The 23,254-nt window shown below is 38.8% G+C and overlaps 1 protein-coding gene across 2 annotated transcripts in view; it reads right to left on the reverse strand.

Annotated features, from left to right (window-relative positions):
* The window catches only part of LOC150076141 (acyltransferase PGAP2-like), a 227,807-nt gene that overhangs the window by 171,764 nt on the left and 32,789 nt on the right, over positions 1–23,254 (reverse strand). For both annotated transcript variants that reach the window (XR_016547816.1, XM_090387593.1), the window contains exon 2: positions 18,532–18,784. Coding sequence is in view for 1 of the 2 variants with exons in the window: in XM_090387593.1 (XP_090243719.1) it covers positions 18,532–18,784 (253 nt within the window). In the remaining variant the exon portion in view is untranslated. The remainder of the gene's footprint in view (positions 1–18,531; positions 18,785–23,254) is intronic.

The following is a 23,254-nucleotide window of genomic DNA, read 5'->3' on the forward strand; positions in this document are numbered from 1 at the left end:
TAATCTTGGAAGCTACTAGGCTTTTCATACCAACTAAGAAATATTGTTCAAGATTTAGTCCTAAATGGATGTCAGATGAACTAATTAGGCATGTGACAGTGAATAAAAATGCATGGGATACTTATAAAATAACAGGTGACACAGAAGCCTATGATAGATACAAATTTGTATAAGCTGGTCCGTAACCAAGTCACAAAGGAGGTTAGGGAGGCAAAGGCAGATTACGAGAAATCTTTGGCAAAGAATGCAAAGAAAAACAGCAAAGATTTCTTTACTTATGTAAACTCTAGAAGGAAAGGGATGAATCAGATTGGTCCACTTGATATCGATGGTTCAATTGTTGATGATCCTGCTCAGGTAGCTAACAAACTAAATGAATATTTTGCATCTACATTCACACGAGGAGTTATTCAGGGAGGGGAATGCCAGAACTGTATTAAACTCTGGCAGTAAGCTAGATAATCTTGTAATAACAGAGTAAATTTGAGGAGAAATTGTTGAAGATAAACATAAGAAAGGCATCTGGGGTGGATGGGATCTATCAAGTTATATTAAAGGAGGCAGCAAAGGAAGTAAGCAAACCCTTGGCCATAAATTATGAGAGCTTCCTTGGACTCTGGGGAGGTACCCATTGACTGGAGATGTGCAAATGTGACCCCAATTCACAAAGGAGGATCAAAGGGAGACAGGTGATTACAGACCTGTTAGTTTAACTTCTATCCCAGGGAAATTAATGGAGGCACTGGTTAAAGAAGAATGGCAGAACCATTAGACAAGACTTCAGTTATAGCATGGGTTTGTTAAGGGGAAGTCTTGTCTGACCAATTTGATTGGATACTATGATGTAGTCACAAAGGAACTGGATGCAAAGAATAACTTTGATATCATATATTTGGATCTTAAAAAGGCCTTTGATACTGTTGCACATGGAAGGCTGCTGCAGAAATTGCAGCAGTGTGGCATTGGAGACCAATTGCTGCTATGGATAAAGGGATGGTTGAGTGGGAGAAGACAGAGTGGTAATCAATGGAAACTGCTCTTCGTAGACTAATGTTATTAGTGGAGTTCATCAGGGTTCAGCATTGGGTCCATTGTTCTTTTCTGTATTTATAAATGATATTTATGATGGCATATCGGGCTTAATGTCCAAGTTTGCAGATGATACAAAGGTTGGCAGGGTTGTTAGTGACACTAATGACAGTATGCTGCTGCAACAGGATATAGAAAAGTTGAGCAGATGGGCTCAGAGGTGGCAAATGAAGTTAAAACATTGACAAATGTAAAGTAATATGGGAAGTAACTTACCAACTCTGTGGTACTACACTGACAGTGGTAAAGAATGAAAAGAACCTGGAGGTAATTGTGCAGGCAGTTATGAAGTTTTCTGAGCAGTGCAGACAGTCTGCAAGAGTAGCTCATGGTGTCTTGTCAATGTTATACAGGAATTTTTCTAGCTTTTCTAGCAGGGATAAGGAGGTGATTATCCCTTGTATAAGGCAATGGTCAGGCCACACCTTGAGTACTGTATTCAGGTCTGGAGGCCTCATTTTAAGAAGGATGTGGTGCTGTTGGAACGAGTACAGAGAAGGGCAACAAGATTAGTGAATGGAACGAACGGTTGCTCTTACGAAGAAAGGCTTAAGTTTTGCAAATTACAGTGTATGGAGACTAGGCACCTGCGAGGTGATCTGAATGAAGTGTATAAAGCCTTGAATGGTTGGAGCATGCTGAATGCTGATGGGATTCTTCCTCTTGCTCAGAATAATCGCTTGAGAGTGCATAAATTCAAACTGAGGAAAGACGGTTGTAGGATGGATGTGTGGAAGTTTGCCTTTAGCCAGCGAGTGGTTGATTACTGTAACAAAATTCCATCCGTGGTTGCAGAAGTTGATAGCTTAAATAAATTCAAGGCAGAACTTGACAAACATTTGGAGCGAGTGGATGGGTGAAATAAGGGTTTTTTTTTTTTTTTTTACTGATGGTATATAAGTTTGCTTTCTTGCATCATGTGCCTTTGCTAATGCTAACTTCAGGAAGCCATAATTCGTGTTTGGAACCACAAACAGTCGGTTGATTATCTTCAGAAATTGATCTTGTCAATGCCTCGATGATGTGCTGCTGTCATCAGGGACAGAGGCAGTTCAACTAAATATTAGTTTGCACCTGATGAACTTTTTATTTTGTTTTCCATTTAAAATGATAAACTGAAGTAGCAAATTGAAGGCTTCTGATAACATTTCAGCCATAATTGTCATGTTTACAAAAACTGTTTTAATGCTCATTTTTGAATATTTTGAGAGCACCTGTCAAGTATTACTTAGCTTTGCTTTAACTATTAATAAATATCTTTTGTTTATATTTTTATTTGTGATACTAGTCATTAATGTAACACACCATCGCGAAAAAGGGTTAGAAATGTGAAATTCCTAGGTGATGCACTTTATTTGAACACCAGTGTATATAGTGTAAATGTAAATTATAATAACAATAACTGTTGTTATAATTTAGCACAGTAATCGACCATTTTATGAATCTTATGCATTCTTTGGAATGCAATTTGTAATTCAAAAGTTCATAAATCAGAAGCAATTTTCTGTACATATAATGATATAATGGGAGGATACCTAACAAATGTTTTGCATATTTCTTCCTATGTCATTCACATACAAAGTTTTATTTAATGTATACACTGCACTTTATTTTATATGTGTTATATACTATGCATGGAACAATAAAAACAAAGTACAGTACAAAATTACTTAAAGGAATAACAAAAATGATGAAAAAACTGTTGATAAGCTTTCATTCTGAAACAAGGAAATGGTCTAGTACTGAGGTTATTGGATTTCAGTATTTGTACTCCAATCATTTATCAATTATTTGAAATTTATTTTAAAATTATTTTCTAAAAATTTCTTTGATTTTAGTCTTCATAATGATGTACTGTACTTTTTAGATTAAAAAGTAAATAAACTAAATGTTTCAAAAATTTAAAAAAGTACAGAACTGAAATTTTACAAAACAAAATTGTCGTGATTATGGCTGCTCTTCTCTGCACCCATTCTAAGAGATCCACATCTTTCTTAAAATGAAGCTTCCAGACCTGCATGCAGTACTCAAGATATAGCATAACCATTGCCTTATACAATGACAAAACACAATGAGCTATTCTAGCAGCCATCTGCACTGCTCATAGAACTTCATGTTGGACTACAATAACCTTCTGTCTTTCTCCACCACCTAAATGACAAGTTATTGTGATATTACTGATGACTGTGTGAAATACCTTGCATTTACAAAAGTTAAACCTTAAATTGCCACTTCTCAGCCCACTACCTAATTTCTCTAGGTCTTGCTGCAGTAGTTTGCCTTGATTCCTACCATTAACTATCATGCCAACATTTGTATCATCTACAAACTTCGACAATAAGCTCAATATGCCTTCATCAATATCATTAACGAATATTGTAAACAGTAAGGAAAATCCACTTATAACGTTAGTCCAAAAATAGCAGTGCCCATTTAGAACAATGGAAGACTACTGTACAAATTGGAGCAGTATGGTATTAAAGGTAAGTTGCTACAATGGATAAAAGGGTGATTGAGTGGGAGAAGACAGAGAGTGGTAATCAATGGACGTTGCTCTTTGTGGACTAATGTTATTAGTGGAGTCCCCCAGGGGGTTGGTGATGGGCCCACCATTCTGTACATTTATCAATGATATTGATGAAGGTATATCATGCTTAGTGTCGAAGTTTGCAGATGATACAAAGGTTGGCAGGGTTGTTAATAACAGTAATGGCAGTGTGCTACTGCAACAGGATCTAGAAAATTTGGCAGATGGTCTGAGAAGTGGCAACTGAAGACAGTTGTAAAATAGATGTGCGGAAATTTGCCTTTAGCCAGCGGGTAGTAGATTGCTTGAACAAATTTCCATCTGTTGTTGTGGAAGCTGATAGCTTAGATAAATTGAAGGAGGAACTGGACAAATGTTTAGAAGGAATGGATGTTCCTTGAATGCTACTCAAAATGGGAAGCATTCAAGGAACTAATCTTGGAGGCTACCAGGCTTTACATACCAACTAAGAAATATTGTTCAAGGTTTAGGCCTAAATGGTTGTTAGATGAACTAATGAGACATGTGGCAGAGAAGAAAAATGCATGGGATACATACAAATTAATGGGTGACATGGAAGCCTATGATAGATATAAGTTGGTCTGTAACCAAGTCACAAAGGAGATTAGGCAGGCAAAGGCAGACTACGAAAAATCCTTGGCAAAGGATGCAAAGAAAAACAGAAAAGAGTTCTTTACCTATTTAAACTCAAGAAGGAAAGGGATGAATCAGATTGGTCCACTGGATATTGATGATTCAACAGTTGAGGATCCTGCTCAGGTGGCTAACAATCTAAACGAGTATTTTGCATCTACATTCACGCATGAGGAGTTATTCAGGAAGGAGAATGATGTAGGTAAAGTAAACATTGGCAGTGAGCTGGATGATTTTGTAATAACTGAGAGGAAAGTGGAGGAGAGATTGTTGAGGATAAACATAAAAAACGCACCTGGGGTGGATGGGATCTATCCAGTTATATTAAAGGAGGCAGCAAAGGAAGTAAGCAAACCCCTAGCCATAATTATGAGAGCTTCTTTGGACTCAGGGGAGGTACCCATAGACTGGAGATGTGAAAATGTAACCCCAATTCACAAAGGACGATCAAAGGCTGACACAAGTAATTATAGACCTGTTAGTTTAACTTCTGTTCCAGGTAAATTAATGGAGGCACTGGTTAAAGAAGCACTGCAGGATCATCTAGACAAGAATTCAGTTATAGCTCAGACACAGCATGGTTTTGTTAAGGGCAGGTCTCGCCTGACCAATTTGATTGGATACTATGATGTAGTCACAAAAGAACTGGATGCAGGGAATAACTTTGATATTATATATTTGGATCTTAGAAAGGCTTTTGATACTGTTGCACATGGAAGACTGCTGCACAAATTGGAGCAGTGTGGCATTGGAGGCAAATTGCTGCTATGGATAAGGGGATGGTTGAGTGGCAGAAGACAGAGAGTGGTAATCAATGGACACTGCTCAACGTGGACTAATGTTATTAGTGGAGTTCCTCAGGGTTCAGTGTTGGGTCCGTTGTTGTTTTTGGTGTTTATGAATGATATTGATGATGGGATATCAAGTTTAATGTCCAAGTTTGCAGATGATACAAAGGTTGGCAGGGTTGTTAAGGACACCACTGACGCTATGCTGCTTCAACAGGATCTGGAAAGGTTGAACAGATGGGCTGAGAGGTGGCAAATGAAGTTTAACACTGACAAATGTAGAGTACTACATATGCGAAACAGTAACCCCAGAGCAACGTATCAACTCTGCAGTACTACACTGACAGTGGTGGAGAATGAAAAGGACCTGGGGGTAATTGTGCAGGCAGATATGAAGTTCTCTGAGCAGTGCAGACGAGCTGCAAGAGTAGCTCATGGTGTCTTGTCAATGATATACAGGAATTTTTCTAGCAGGGATAAGGAGGTGATTACTCCCTTGTATAAGGCAATGGTTAGGCCACATCTTGAGTACTGTATACAGGTCTGGAGGCCTCATTTCAAGAAGGATGTAGAGCTGCTGGAACGGGTACAGAGAAGGGCAACAAGATTAGTGAATGGAACAAAGGGTTGCTCTTACGAAGAAAGGCTTAAGTTTTGCAAATTACAGAGTCTGAAGACTAGGCACCGGCGAGGTGATCTGATAGAGGTGTATAAGGCTTTGAATGGTTTGAGCATGCTCAATGCCAATGGGATTCTTCATCTTGCTCAGAATAATCAGCTCAGAGGGCATAAATTCAAATTGAGGAAGGACGGATGTCGGATAGATATGCGGAAATTTGCCTTTGGCCAGCAGGTGGTTGGTTGGTGGAACCGACTTCCATCACTTGTTGAAGTTGATAGCCTAAACAAATTTAAGGCTCAACTGGACAGGTATTTCGAGCGAACGGAGGGGTGAAATGGAAGTGGTGTTTTTTTTTTTTGGCTGATGCTGAATAAGCTTGCTTTCTTGCATCATATGCCTCTACTAATGCTAATGTGTGAAATTTTTTTTTTTTTTTTTTTATTTTGGCTGATGCTACATAAGCTTGCTTTCTTGATTCACATGCCTCGATTACTACTACTACTACATAATGTCCTATCGTGAGTGAGAAGAATTGCAGACACTCAAATTTACTTGTAACTCAACTTTCTCTCAGCACTGTGCTGTATTTGTTAAGCAAATCTTTAGATTTCCTACTGTTAATATCATTAGTACTAACCTACACACAGAAAGTGGATGTTCATGATGTGCAGCATGTTGTACAGGCTCAACAACAGGTCAATGTGCGACAGTTGACACTGCAATACAATATGGTGAATACAGGAAAAATATCCCAAGAACAATATCGAAGCAAATGTTGTGGTGTTGGTTAGATGAATCCAAATACCTGGTGCAATGTGCCAACAGATGCCTTTGTGTAGTGAAAGCAACATAAGTCCATGAACCCACTGTGCATGGTCCCATTATCAAGGCAGGTGGCAGTGGTTGCTTAATATGAGGTATCTTTTGCTTGCAACAACTAGCAACTCTGGAGCTTATGAACCAAAGTTTCACTGGTAAAGTCTACCTGCAGTTCTTAGGAAACCATGTGCACCCCGATACATTGCATTTTTTCAAACAGAAATGAGATCTTCCAATGAGATCTTGGGCCTGCACTGTGCATGAGCAGTTCAAGGAACACAGTGAAGATATCACCCATCTTGATTGCCCTCCAAATTCGCCTAACTTCAATCCAATTAAACAACTGTGGGATGTTTTGGAACAGGAAATAAGACATGCACACATAACCATCATCTATTCTGATCGTGTGGAAAGCCTTGCAGACAGCATGCCATAAATCCTTACAGATGCCTAAAGACATCTATCTGGTGGAGTCAACGGCAAATAGGTGCTGTTAACCGTGAAGTGGCCCAACACATCATTAGGTAAGCAAGACCAAATGGAAGTTTGTTCCAACAATCAACCACTGACTAGCTGAAGGAAAATTTTTGCACATCTATGGTGCACCCATCCCACCTCAATTTGAATTTATGCCCTCTCGTGTGTGATCTGTGCAAGAGGTAGGATGCCATCTGCATCGAGAATCCATTCAAAGCCTTAAACATTTCAATCTCCAGACAGGTGCCTAGTCTCCACATGCTGCAATTTACAGAACTTGAAAATTTAAAGTCTTGCCTGGTAAGAGCACCCTTTTGTTCCACTCACATATCTCCTTGGTCCTCTCTGCACCCATTCAAAGAGGTACTCATACTACCTAAAATGAGACCTCCAGACCTGAATGCAGTACCCCAGATGTGGCCTAACCATTGCCTTATACAATTATATAACCACCTCGTTGTCCCAAAATTTTTCTATATCACTGACAAAATCCCAGCCTAACAAGACTGCTTGCACTATTCAGAAAACTTCACATCAGACTGTACAATGACCCTTCAGTCTCTTTCATTCTCCACCATAATAAGTATGGGGCCACCAAATGTTATGTTATTCTGAGCTCATCGCTCCCCCATATGCAGTACGTTTCATTTATTGATGTTAAACGTCGACCTCTTCTCAGTAGATCTACCCAATTTTTCTGTATCTTGTTGCCATGGTATGCTTCAATTCCTGTCATTGACCACCCTGCCATCATCTGTAAACGTAGCCAATTGGATGGTTATGTCTTCATCAGTATTGTTAATAATTATCAAAAACAGTAAGGGGCCAAGCATCAAACACTGAGACTCTCCACAACATAGGTCCAAGAAGAGCAGTGCCCATTTATAACCACCTACTGTGTTCTGCCACTCACCCATCCCTTTATCGATAGCAGTAACTTGCCAATAATGCCACACTGCAACAATTTGTATAGTGGTCCTTCATCTGGAACAGTGTCAATTCAAAAGCTCTACTGAAATCTAAGTATATCATGTCAAAATTATTTTTGCATACAGTTCCTTTGTCACTGCATAATAGTAGTAGCTAATCAGATTGGAGAGACTACATCTTGCCGTAAAAAAATCTGTGCTGTGATTTCTATATAACTGCATTCCTATTTACATGTCCTGCATTACTTCTATAACCCATGACTCCGTTATTTTCCAGGAAAACAGAAATTATGCTTACTTTGTCCTCTGATTCCCTTTTGTGAACAGTATAGATGTTTACACATCTTCAATCTGTAGGATTCTCGCTGAATCCAATAATGGTCTCATAATTATGGCCAAGCATTTGCTTACCTCCTTTGCCGCTTCTTTTAACATAATACAGTGGATTCTGGTTATTTGGGCCACTGGTTGGTTAATCGGGGCAAATCTTAAAAAACAAAAACCAATCGAGAAAATAGCCAGGGTTTACTTCGCTTAATTGCAACAGCATGCCGTTTAATCGGGGCAGGAGACTACAGCACTGGAGATTACTCTACGATTGTCTCAGACGGTACCACATGGTTTGGTCGAAATTCTGGAGGTCACAACCCTAAAACAATAAAAACAATTAGCAGCCACCTGTTTATTGGGCTTTTCTGTTAGTGAAAGTTATCATAAAGGACAGTAAACTCAATCTTACTGAATTTGCGATAATACCGACAGCTGGAATTCTGTGGGTTATTATGGTGAAATGTGTTTACACTTCCATGAAATCTTCAATCACATAAAAAAAATTAATTTTCAGATCTTCTCTTCATTCCTATTTTTAAAGCTTTGTAACTCGTTACTCCGTTCTCACTTGCGCATATTATGTTACTTGCAATTTGTGTGTGTGTGCCGTGTTCTTTATTACTGATTGCTTATCTTTTTACTGTTTTAAATATTAACCCCCACCCATAAATGTCACTAATTAGTATGTACATATTATAGTACGTATTAATTATTCCGATTATCATGTATATTCTTCCGATCTTCACGTATCATTTAACTTTTTAATTGGTAAAGTAATAAAGGGTAAATTTGTGCTTAATATATCTTTGCGTTTATAGCCTGTGGATAATATTCCTCCTATTTTCGCTAATTAGAATCGCTGTTTAATAGAATTAAAATTCAATTCACAAACGTGATCACAATGATCGGCGCTTACTGCACATTGTATAGCGAACGGTACTTTACTAGACTGAGTTCATCGTAATGTGATTTGATTGTACAGTGAACCAATTGTAAAGGGGGGGGTACATTGTATTTTTAACTATTTACGTGAAACTTCATATAATTGGGGCAGCTGCTTAATCGGGCGAAAATGCACTAGTCCCGATGTGTCCCAAAAAACAGGAATGGACTGTATTAGCATTGGCAAATGATGCAAGAAACAAGCTTATATGGCACTAGCAAAAAAAAAAAAAAAAAAACTTTCCACATAATCTGACCAATTCCTCTAAGAATTTGCCAAGTTCTTCCTTAAAATTATTTAAACTACCTACTTCCACAACACCAGATGAATGTTAGTGCCAACACTGAACTATCTGCCATTGGAAGGCAAATTTCCACACACTATCCTGCAAAAACTTCCTCAAATTTAAGTGTTGTCTGAGCAAGAGGCAAGTTGCCAACAGCATTCAGCTTACTCAATCAGATCTCCTTGCAGATGCCTGGTTTCTAGACATTGATGGAGAGAGTTCATCAGCCCTGGCTGCTTTATTTACATTTAACTTTAGAAACTTCTCTGCCACTTCCTTCTCAGTTACACACAAAATCATTTAGCTCCCAGTTATAACTTAGTACATTTCTGGTATTTCCATTCCTAGGTCCTTGAGGTTGTCACAGACATTCTCTCAGATATTCCAGACAAGCTGTATTTGCTAGCTGGGAGTCTAAAACGCTGATGGAACTGATATTCAGGTAACACTAAAGTCAAGTGGACCCAATTTCGGCAAAGTCCGGACGGTCTGTGACAGCCAAATCCTCTGCTTGCACCATCATGATGGTAGGACTATTAGTAATCATGGGTATAACCTCCATGCACAAACACATGGTGGGTGACCACCCAAGTGTGAGCCAATGTAAGCAGGGATCGAGGTGTGGCGCCCACACCACATGGAGGAATGCCACCCCTCTGTGTTACCAGGCAGTATTAGGTAGTAGATGACTCTCAAAAACCGGTGTAATACCACCACTTTGCTTATTGGAGGCTTTAAGTGGTGGGACCCATGTTTAGTCTCCAGAGCTAAGTTCCGGGGGACATTGTTGAGGCCACTTTATGTCAAGGATCTGGGTATATTCTTACCATGTGTACGCCATATCCAAAAACTTCATTACTTCAAAACTTCATATATGTCCCCCCCCCACACTTTTTCTTACTATTGAATACACCATGAATTGTCAAACTAATAGAGCAAGCTTATCTGCGAAAAGATCTAAAACTCCCAAACACTTCCTAGTTCATTTCACATATATACGTGGTTTCAACTTCTAATCTCAACGATGTTCATTTCCACTTGCAGTCTGCCAAACCCCATGTACTTTTTCTAACAGAATCTCAGTTATCGGTCAATTCAACTACTTTTCATCTCAGTGCCCAAACCATTCGCTGTACGATTCCTTTTGCCTCAAAGGTGGTACTTGTGCATATGTCCATTCCGATATTCCCTCTCAGAGACTTGGTAATTTGTAATCTCCTCTTTTCGATCTTCTCTGGCTTAAAATCTCTCTACCTCATTGTGTCAAATTCATCTGTTGTCTCTACCATTCCCCCAACTCCACTAATCAATTGGAGCTCTTTGACTTCCTCCAGTCCAACTTTCCTAACAGTGATGTAATTTTCCTTGGTGATTTTAATGTTCACAACTCCAGCTGGCTTCCGTTTTCTAGTCACATCGACCCAGCTGGTCAAGATACTGAGGCTTTTGCAATTACTAATGACCTTGCACAGACTGTTCATTTACCTACAAGAATACCGGACAATCCTAACCATACAGCCAACACGCAGACCTTTTTCTCACAAACAACCCTTCTAAGTACACAGTCGAAGTGAGAGGTCGTTTAGGCACCTCAAATCACAACTTGGTGATTGTTTCTTCTCCAATGCAACCTTAATCTCATGGCTATTCCCAACCTCGTATTGTTTGTCATTACAAGAATGCAAAATGGGATGATCTGCGAGATTTCTTTTCTTCTTTTCCTTGGTTCAAACTAGAGTTTGAACAGGTACGATTAGAAAACTTGCTTCTTGTCCTAATGGTAGCCGAGCATTCTGGTCTCTTGCCAAAGCTATTGGCCGCAACTTTTGCCCATCTCTGCTCCCACCTCTGTCCAAACCAGATGGTCACTTCAGCCAGGATAAAGCTGACCTGCTAGCATCCCATCTTTCTTCCAACTCATGTATTAATGATCGTGGTAAAACACCGCTCACCATTCGCGACATGCACCGTTCAATGCCTCCTGTGGTCTTCCGTCAAAAGGATGTCAGAAGGATTTTGACGAATCTTGATACTAAGAAAGCTCCAGGTCCCGATGGTATTTCTGCACTTGTTCTCAAAACCTGTGCTCCTGAACTTGCTTTACTCCTGTTTTTTGCCGCTTTTTTCACATTCTTATTCCAAAGGTGTTTTTCCTTCTGCTTGCAAATTTGCTCATATCCAGCCAGTTCCTAAAAAGGGTAACAAACCCCTCCCATCCAATTATTGTCCCATTGCAATTACTTCTACTCTTTCTAAAGTAATGGAGAAATCAATTAACTGCCAACTCTTAAACTAACTAGAAAACCTCCGTCTGATGGATGATTGCCAGTATGGATTCCGTCAATGTCGATCCACTGGGGATATTCTGGCTTATGTTACCCATTTATGGACAAATTCAATGGAAAAGTTTGTTGAAACACAAGCAGTTGCTCTTGACATCTCAAAGGTTTCAATCGTGTTTGGCATAAAGGTCTTCTAAACAAGCTTCCACCTTATGGTTTGCGAACTGTTTTTTGTAATTGGTTATCCAGTTTTCTCTCTAATCGCTCACTGAGGATGATGATTGATGGCTCTCTGTCTTCCAACTTCTTCACTAATGCTGATGTCCCCCAAGGTTCAGTTCTTTCCCCCACTCTTTTTCTCTTGTATATTAATGACCTTCTTCCATTGACTGGAAATCCTATCCATAGTTTTGCCAATGATAGCACATTGATTTCCACTTTCCATTTTGAGAAACCTTGTCCTGCTCAATCAGCTTCACCTTCTCGAAAATCTGCTACCAATTCCTTAAATGTCAATCTCCAGGTAATTCTCCAGTGGGGCAACGACAACTTAGTTTATTTCAATCCTTCTAAAACTCAGTCTTGTCTTATATCTTGCAAAAAGGATTCTTCTGCTCCTATGCTTACCTTTAGTGACACTCCGATTTCTAGGCAAAATGATATTTCTCTTTTGGGGATTACCCTGACTTCTAATCTCTCTTGGCACAAGCACATTACAAATATTGCTTCCTCTGCATATAAAAAAACTTGGTTTTCTCTTTTACTCTTGACGTTACTTTTCTTGCAAACAGATGTTCACTCTGTACAAATCGCAAATCCGCCCTACCATGGAATATTGTTCCGACATCTGGGGTGGTGTCCCCAAAACCTCTCTCAGGCTTCTAGATTCCATTCAGAAGAGGGCAGTTAGGTTAATTAACAACTTCTCTCTAACAGAGTCTCTCCAATCACTGTCTCATAGACATACGTACTGTTTCTGCTACATGCCTTTTCTACAGATACTTCCATTGGCACTGTTCTTCTGAATTGGCTTCTATAATTCCTGCTCTCTCTTTCAAAACAGTCCGAACACGTGCTTCCACCAGCCAACATCCATTTACTGTCCAACTTCAAACTCACAGAACCAACTTTTCATCTTCTTCGTTTATTCATTCAACTGCCATTTTCTGGAACAACCTTCCTTCATATGTATTTCCTGAAAATTAGTCTACAGAAGTTCAAGTCTAATGTCAACAAATATCTTCTTTGGTCTTATCAACCTCCAACCCAAGCACAGTACTAAGTACTATAAGTTATAACACATCTCACGTTTGGGGTTTTCATAAAAAAAAAAATTCCTAAAAACTTATTTGTGTGTAAATGTGGATGCATGATATTTATTCAATTTGTCAGCAACCTGAACAGGATCATCAATAATTCATGTTGAGTGGGCCAAAGTGGTTGATGCCTTTCTTTCTATTGTTAACATAAGCAAAGCAGTCCTTGCTACCTTTCTTTTCATTCTTAGCCAAAGAATTCTCATAATCTGCCTTAGCCTGCTAACTCCTTTAGTGACTTGACTTGAGACCAGCTTGTACTTACTGTAGGTTTCTGTTTCCTCCCTGATAATTTATAATCATCCCATGAATTTTTATTCCCTGCCACTATTCTCATCAGTTCATCTAACAATCTATTTAGGTTCTAAACCTTGAACAATATCATTTTTTTACATGCTCAGTTTCTGAATCCTTATAATTATAATCACAAAGCAAAAAAATACTTTTATTTACTAACTAAAGAGACAGTAAAGTCAGCAAGCCCACTGACTATTTTTTTAATGTTCCTATTTGACCAAAGTAAATGTACTGGAATAGCGAAGGAAATTTTTTCAAAAATATCCATGTCCATTATTATTATTCAATATTAGCATTAGCATTAGTAGAGGCATTTGATGCAAGAAAGCAAGCTTATGCAGCATCAGCCAAAAAAAAATAATAATAAATAAATAAATAAAAAATAACCACTTCCACTTCACGCCTCTGTTCATTCGAAATACCTGTCCAGCCGAGCCTTAAACTTATTTAGGCTGTCAACTTCCACGACAAGGGATGGAAGTCTATTCCACCAACCAACCACCCGCTGGCTAAAGGCAAATTTCCGCACGTCTATCCTACATCTGTCTTTTCTCAATTTGAATTTATGCCCTCTCAGGTGATTATTCTGAGCAAGAGGAAGAATCCCATCACCACTGAGCATGCTCAAACCATTCAAGGCTTTATACACCTCTATCAGATCACCTCGCCGGTGCCCAGTCTCCAGACACTGTAATTTGCAAAACTTAAGCCTTTCTTCGTAAGAGCACCCCTTTGTTCAATTCACTAATCTTGTTGCCCTTCTCTGTACTCATTCCAGCATCTCTACATCCGTCTTGAAATGAGGCCTCCAGACCTGTATACAGTACTCTAGGTGTGGTCTGACCATTGCCTTATACAAGGGAATAATCACCTCCTTATCCCTGCTAGAAAAATTCCTGTATATCATCGACAATACACCATGAGCTACTCTTGCAGCCCGTCTGCACTGCTGAGAAAACTTCATATCTGCCTGCACAACCACCCCCAGGTCCCTTTCATTCTCTACCACTGTCAATGTAGTACCACAGAGTTGATATGTTGCTCTGGGGTTGCTGTTTCCCATATGTAGTACTTTACATTTGTCCATGTTAAACTTCATTTGCCACCTCTCAGCCCATCTGCTCAACCTTTCCAGATCCTGTTGCAGTAGCATAGTGTCAGTAGGGTCCTTGACAACCCTGCCAACCTTCGTATCGTCTGCAAACTTGGACATTAAGCTTGTTATACCATCATCAATATCATTTATAAATACAGAAAACAATAATGGACCCAATACTGAACCCTGAAGGACTCCACTAATAACATTAGACCACGATGAGCAGTGTCCATTGATTACCACTCTCTGTCTTCTCCCCCTCAACCACCCCTTTATCCATAGCAGCAATTTGCCTCCAATGCCACACTGCTCCAATTTGTGCAGCAGCCTTCCATGTGCAACAGTATCAAAAGCCTTTCTAAGATCCAAATATATAATATCAAAGTTATTCCCTGCAACCAGTTCTTTTGTGACTGCATCGTAGTATCCAATCAAATTGGTCAGGCAAGACTTCCCCTTAACAAAACCATGCTGTGTCTGAGCTATAACTGAAGTCTTGTCTAGATGATCCTGCAGTGCTTCTTTAACCAGTGCTTCCATTAATTTTCCAGGAACAGAAGTTAAACTAACAGGTCTATAATTACTTTTGGTCGCCCTTTGATCCTCCTTTGTGAATTGGGGTCACATTTGCACATCTCCAGTCCATGGGTACTTCCCCTGAGTCCAAGAAAGCTCTCATAATTATGGCTAAGGGCCTGCTTACTTCCTTTGCTGCCTCCTTCAATATAACTGGATAGATCCCATCCACCCCAGGTGCCTTTCTTGTATTTATCTTCAACAATTTCTCCTCCACTTTACTCTCAGTTATTACAAGATTCTCTAGCTTACTGCCAGAGTTGAATACACCTCTGGCATTCCCCTCGCTGAATAACTCCTCATGTGTGAATGTCGATGCAAAATATTCATTCAGTTTGTTAACTACCTGAGCAGGATCATCAACAGTTGACCCATCGATATCAAGTGGACCAATCTGATTCATCCCCTTCCTTCTAGAGTTTACATAAGTAAAGAACTCTTTGCTGTTTTTCTTTGCATCCCTTGCCAAAGATTTCTCGTAATCTGCCTTCGCCTGCCTAACCTCCTTTGTAACTTGGTTACAGATCAACTTGTATCTATCACAGGCTTCTGTGTCACGTGTTAATTTGTATGTATCCCATGCATTTTTCTTCTCTGCCATATGTCTCATTAGTTCATCTGACATCCACTTAGGCCTAAACCTTGAACAATATTTCTTAGTTGGTATGTAAAGCCTAGTAGCTTCCAAGATAAGTTCTTTGAATGCTTCCCATTTTCAATTTGCTGTTGGTAACATCATCAGTTGGTCCCACTGTATAGAATTTAAATACTGTCTCAGTCCATCGTAGTCGCCTTAATGAAAGCAATAACCGTTCCCTTTACCCCTAATGGTAGTTACCTCTTTGAGTTACCCACTTCAGCACACTGTGATCACTGCCACCTAGTGGTTCATTTACCTGCAGAGTCTTAATGCATGAAGAATCACTACTGATAATCAAATCAAGAGTATTACTCCCTCTAGTTGCCTCCCGAACATGCTGATGTAGAAAACAATCATCCAATAAATCCACAAAAGTCTTGCTAGTGTGTGAGTGACCAGCCCCCAAATTCCAGTCAATATCTGGGAAATTAAAATCCCCCATTATAAGACTCTCTGATTTACTGGCCCACTCTATTTCCCCGTACAGTTTCTTATTATACTCATCAGAGTCATTAGGCCTATAGCACACTCCTATTCTCAATTTTGATCTCCCAATTCTTATGTCACACCAAACTGACTCGACAGTGCACTGTCCAGCAATGTCGACTGGCTTCACTTCCTTGGATTTTATGTATTTCTTAACTAATAGCATAACCCCTCCTCCCTTCCTACCCTGTCTATCCTTTCTGTAGACATTGTACTCCCCAAATTCCAGTTCTGCATTCCTTATATCTGTGTGACACCACGTCTCTGAAATCCCCACAATATCTGCCTTTGATGTTTTGAGCAATACCTCAAATTCATCAAATTTATTTACTAAACTCCTAGCATTGGTGTACACGCAAGTATACATGCACCTGTTCTTTTTCTTAGCTACCCTAACACAACCTATGTGTTTATTTGTACCCCAATGATTCCCAGCAGTCTCTGAAATATCCTGCATCTTATTTTCCAGGCTGCAGCTCATTCCAATAGAAGCAGTGCAAGAATCACTTTCACCTCTGCCAGTGGCTACTGTTAATCTATTAGTCCTTTTTCCCCCCCAATCTAGCAGTATTCCGACCCACCTAACACTGCCTCGATAGCATCAGCAAACATTCTTGCACCCTTTCTATTTAAGTGTATCCCATCCCTGTAGAAGCAATCTCTCCTGTTAACAAGTACAGACCAGGCTGAAAAAAATTCTACCCCCTTGAGCCTTGCACAATCCTTCCAGGGCCAAATTGATCGACAGGGCTCTCATCATATACTCCCTCCTATCGTGTCTGGGCAGAATTGCAGACACTTTCAAATTCAACCCTAATTCACAGCTTTTTTTCAACAGTGACCGGTACTTGTTAAGTAATTCTGCCGGTCTCCTACTCTTAATATCATTAGTTCCAACGTGTACAACTATATCACCTTTTGTGCCCTTAAAAGATGATATCCACTCTACAACGTCATCAACCTTTGCCCCTGGCAGACATACCCTGGTCCTGTTCCACCTATCCTTTTTACAAAGCTTGTTTCCCGTTTCCCTGACAATAGAGTCACCAACAACTATTAGTTCCTTTGGGACCAGCGCATTCTGCCTTGGGGATTGCCGCTGTGTTGTGTAATGACCAAGTGCAAGCTCTGGCGTTGATGTGGGCAGCTGAGAGCCTGATGGGCCCTTCAATTTAGATCTTTCGAGGGCCCTCAATTTAGATCCTGTCCTTCAAACTCTCATATAGGCCCATAACAACGCTGGCATTGGTGTGGGCAGCTGAGAGCTTGATGGGCCCCTCACTTTTAATCCTTCGAGGGCATCCACCCTGTCCTTCAAGCTCTCATATAGGCCCATAACAATGCTGAGTTGTCGCCTGATTTCCTTACACTCCTTGCATCGCGCACACACAAAGACATCCCCCATGGCAGTATCATGTCCCGTATCTGACTGCTCCACAAACATCAAGCAAGTAGTGTATTTTAATAGGCTGTGATTCAGAGGGCAACTGCCCCCCCTCAGTTCTCCCCTGAGCCACAGCACTCCCATTAGCTCAAGCCTTTTGCTTTGCTGCTCTGGTCAGAGTCATGATTTCGATTTAATTTCAATAAAATTTCAATTTCAGTACAAAATTAAAACCCTAAACTTATATCTCACACAGTTATAACGCTATACTTATGTTTCAGTATCGAGTGTTATCTACGAAATCCCTTTATATAATTTCCGTATCAAGTTAAGTATTAATTATTTATTTTTTACTAATTATTTATGTTACGTAACCCAAGTCGTTATATGTATAGTTAAAAGTACAATTTAATTGACAATGAAGTTCAACAAGATTAATTATCTGATTAACTGGCAATATTATATTATATTGGCAATATGAACGGTAAACACGTGGATTTGATACCTTTTCCGATACTAAGTAATACCTACAAAATCTCTATCTAAGTTACTTTAATCTAAGTATCGTAAATAAGAATATAAAACTACTCTAGAAAATAAGTTAATATGCCAATATAAGCTAATAAAACAGAAAATAAATCAGAAAAAACTTCTCTGTTCCAGGAGCGGCAAAAATGTACGTCTGCACAGGCTACCCTCGTTTACAGGACCCTCGATAATATATTAATATATATTATTCTTTGTATCCTTTGTGACAATTTTGAAAATGATTCTTTATTTGGAAATAAGTTAGTTTGTGCTGATGTTTAAATGTGAACTGAAAACAAACAGGGCATAATAGAACCATAATTAGAGATAGAGAACTAAGCTCATACAAAACTTCAAAACAGATGATACTTCTCAACATTAATTTTAAAAAATACATTATTAATCATCATATAATTTACTATATCTGTTCAAAATTTTCTTTAAAAATAATTATTTACTCACAAAAATTTTCTGTGGATGATATATAAGTGAGTCCTATAAGACATGTAATTTCTACTATGTGAAAAATGGACATAAAAGTTGCGATCCACTGCCAAAATGGATTTAGAATTAGAAGGTTGCTATAATACATTTGATACATGGTAGCAACTAGAAATCTAGGAGCAGCATGCAAAGCAATCCCAATATGCCACACATAGCGCTGTGGAGTGTAGATTCCAATAGCAGAACTTATTGATGGCAAGAGATTTCTTACCTAAAAGTAAATTAAGAATATATAAATAAAAAAAGAATAAAAGAACATGGTAATTTACAGAAATTGATTTAATAATGAAGGACCTTGGAAATATTATTCCTTATTGACTCAACTAGTTTTTTTATAAAAATGCATATTTCTTATGTTGGGGGTAATTTTGATTTTCATCAATAATGATATCATTTTTAACAGAACAAACAATAGCTCTTTTTTTTTAAACATACATGAATAATTGTTACAAGATGGTTAAAAAAAAAAGAAAGAGGCTGGAGGAAATACTGAAGGAGTTCAAAATGCTCTGCATATAAGTGTAGTAGATTAATGGCAAATTGCTCAAGGGGCCAATACCCTATTCTTTGATAAATGTTGAATTTCTTTTGTGATTTCACTTGAAATTATAAAATACATACTGCATTGTGAATCTCCCAAGATCATGAAAAATATTAATATTTTCTCTTTTTTTTTTTTTTTATATCAAGATTTAACCCTTTCCTGTATGAATTTAAAAACTTTATGCCTAAATGCTTTTAAATATTTATTTGAGCTTATTCTGACCTGAGTGCCCAACATTAGGAATGAAATTATTGCCAAACATCAAATCACGATTTTTTTTAAATCATAAAAAATTTGGAAAATATTTTTTAAAAATTGTAAAAAATCATTAAAAATTGCAAAAAAAACCCAAGAAATTTGTAGTTATTATTATTTTCTAATACACTAATATCTTCCATATCTACTTATTACTTATTATTTAATTCAATTTCATCAAGTTCTAGAATCACGAATCCAGAGAACTATTTTAAATGCAATCGGACAACCATAGCCAATAGCTGTAACCTTATTCCTATTATTTTCAAAGTTATATTCATGTTGCCATCTATTAAAACTGTATCGGTTTTAGTTGTAAACACATACAATTTGTACTTTTAATGGAAGTTTTACTTGAACTGTATGTAACCTTCAAAAACATAAATTTACATATGTACTCCTGAACAGACTAAACAGCCTAGTAAATGCAATGATCTTAATGCTCAGCAGAATAACTTTGCTTTTTGTGTTGCCTTGATACTGCCCAACAATGGTAGATTATCTTAATGGTTATCTGTTTAACATACTGGAAAGAGAAACTGGAGACATCACCAGTTTCTGGTGGCAGTCCAGATTTGACTACTTGTCTGTGGTTTTTGTCAATCATAAGAACTGCAAATTATCATATAGTTGGCACAACTTTTTCTATGTTGGTGTACTACATATCATATAACAAGCTCTCTCAAAATTGTTAAAGACATTCACTTATCACTACTATGGCTGCATTAGCATGAATGTGAGTGGAGGGACTCACATCTTGCGAGTATGGGCTTGACACACCCAGCGCCCTCAACTGGATATCACCATTCTTCTCTTTCTTGGTGATTCCTTTCTACTTCTGACACACACACACTGACACACACTCACTATCTCTCTCTCTCTCTCTCTCTCTCTCTCTCTCAGGGAATTTTTTTTTTGGCTAGTGCAGCATAAGCCACAGGCTTCCTTGTACCATATGGCTAATAATAATCAGGGGGTGGAAAAGGTAGCCTCAAACTGCAGAATAAACTTTGCCTTCATAATGAGTTTGCCTAGTACTGTCCTCCTTTCTAACAGTTCAGAGACTGCTTTCTAACAGGAGAGACTACTTCTACAGGGATGGGATACACTTAAATAGAAAGGGTGCAAGAATATTTGCTGATGCTAATGAGGCAGTGTTAGGTGGGTCGGAAAACTGATAGCTTGGGGGGATACAAGGACTAACAGATTAACAGTAGCTGTAGGCAGAGGTGAAGGTGATTCTTGCACAACTTCTATTAGAATAAGTAGCGATCTGGAGCGAGGGGTGTTGGGGGTTTCAGGGACAGATGGCAGTCATCCTGAAATGGGTGGGAATATGGGATGTGTTAGGGTAACTAGGAATAGGAGCATGTATGCTTGCATGTATACCAATGCTAGAAGAATAGGAAATAAATTTGATGAATTTGAAGTGTTGGTCAAGACATCAAAGGCGGATATTGTTGGGATAGCAGAGACGTGGTGTCACACAGATATAAGGAATTCCAGTTCAGCATTCCTTATATCTGTGAGACGTGGTGTCACATAGATATAAGGAATGCTGAACTGGAATTTGGGGAGTACAATGTGCACAAGAGGATAGACAGGATAGAAAGGGAGGAGGTGTTATGCTGTTAATTAAGAAAAACATAAAATCAAAAGAAGTGCACCCAATTGATAGAGATGAACAGTGCACTGTTGAGTCAGTTTGGCGTGACATACGCACTGCGAAAGCAAAAATAAGAGTAGGAATGTGTTATAGGCTTAATGACTTGAATGAGTACAATGAACAATTGTACAGAGAAATAGAGTGGGCTAGTAAATCGGAATATCTTATAATGGGGGATTTTAACTTCCCAGATATTGACTGGAACTTGCGGCTTGGTCACTCACACACTAGTCAGACTTTTGAGGATTTATTGGATGATTGTTTTCTGCAGCAGCATGTTCGAGAGGCAACGAGAGAGAGTAATACTCTTGATCTGGTTATCAGCTGTGATCATTCGTGTATTAAGAATTTGCAGATAAAGGAACCACTAGGTGACAGTGATCACAGTGTACTGATGTGGGATTTACTTAAAGATTTAATTACCATGAGGGGTAAAGGAAAGGGTTTTAGCTTCCGTAAGGATGAATACAGTGGTCTCCGACAGGTTTTAAATTCTGTACAGTGGGATCAACTGACAACGTTACCAACAGTAAATTCTAAGTGGGAAGCATTCAAGGAAGTAATCGTGGAAGCTACTAAAAGTTTCATACCTATTAAGAAATATTGTTCAAGGTTTAGGCCAAAATGGTTATCTAATGAACTAATGAGACTCGTAACAGAGAAGAAAAATGCATAGGATGCATATAAATTAACAAGTGACTCAGAAGCCTATGGCAGATATAAGCTAGTCTGTAATCAGGTCACAAAAGCGGTTAGGCAGGCGAAGGCAGATTACGAGAAATCCTTGGCAAAAGATGCTAAGAAAAACAGCAAGGATTTCTTTTCTTATATAAACTCTAAAAGGAAGGGGATAAATCTGATTGGTCCACTTGACATCGATGGTTCGACTGTTGATGATCCTGCTCAGATAGCAAACAAACAGAATGAGTATTTTGCATCTATATTCACACATGAGGAATTATTAAGGTTTGAAAATGGCAGAAGGTTATCAAATTGTAGCAGGATACTTAATGATTTTGTAATAACTGAGAGCAAAGTGGAGGAGAAATTGTTGAAGTTAAACATAAGAAAGGCACCTGGGGTGGATGGGATCTATCCAGTTATATTAAAGGAGACGGCAAAGCAACTAAGAAAACCATTAACCATAATTATGAGCATCATTGGACTCAAGGGAGGTTCCCACGGACTGGAGATGTGCAAATGTATCCCCAATTCATAAAGGGGGATCGAAGGGTGACACGAGTAATTACAGACCAGTTAGTTTAACTTCTGTTCCAGGTAAAAAAATTGGAGTCACTGGTTAAAGATGAATTGCAGGATCATCTAGACAAGACTATAGCAATAATTCAGACACAGCATGGGTTTGTTAAGGGAAAGTCTTGTCTGACAAATTTGATAGGATATTATGATGTGGTTACAAAGGAACTGAATGCAAAAAATAATTTTGATATCATATATTTGGATTTCAGGAAAGCTTTTGACACTGTTGCGCATGGAAGACTATTGTACAAACTGGAGCAGAATGGTATTAAGGGTAAGTTGCTACAATAGATAAAAGGATGGTTAAGTGGGAGAAGACAGAGGGTGGTAATCAATGGGTGCTGCTCTTCGTGGACTAATGTTATTAGTGGAGTCCCACAGGGATCGGTGTTGGGTCCACTGTTGTTTTGTATATTTATCAATGATATTGACGAAGGTATATCAGGCTTAATGTCGAAGTTTGCAGATGATACAAAGGTTGGCAGGGTTGTTAATGACAGTAATGGCAGTGTGCTACTGCAACAGAATCTAGATAATTTGGGCAGATGGGCTAAGAAGTGGCAACTGAAGTTTAACTTTGACAAATGCAAAGTACTGAATATGGGTAGAAGTAACCCCAGAAAAACGTACCAACTGTGTGGTACTACACTTAAGGTGGTAGAAAATGAAAAAGACCTGGGAGTAATTGTGCAGTTAGATATGAAGTTTTCTGAGCAATGCAGACAGGCTGCCAGGGCAGGTCATGGGGTTTTGTCAATTATATATAGGAATTTTGCTAGCAGGGAGAAAGAGGTGATTTTCTCTCTGTATAAGGCAATGGTCAGGCCACACCTTGAGTACTGCGTACAGGTCTGGAGGCCACATTTTAGGAAGGATGTAGATTTACTTGAGCGTGTACAGAGAAGGGCAACAAGATTGGTGAGGGGAATGAAGGGATCCTCTTACCAAGAGAGGCT

Source organism: Mastigoproctus giganteus, chromosome 13 (genome assembly GCF_048544385.1).
Source record: "Mastigoproctus giganteus isolate SK-2022 chromosome 13, ASM4854438v1, whole genome shotgun sequence".
Taxonomy (NCBI): Eukaryota; Metazoa; Arthropoda; class Arachnida; order Uropygi; family Thelyphonidae; genus Mastigoproctus; species Mastigoproctus giganteus.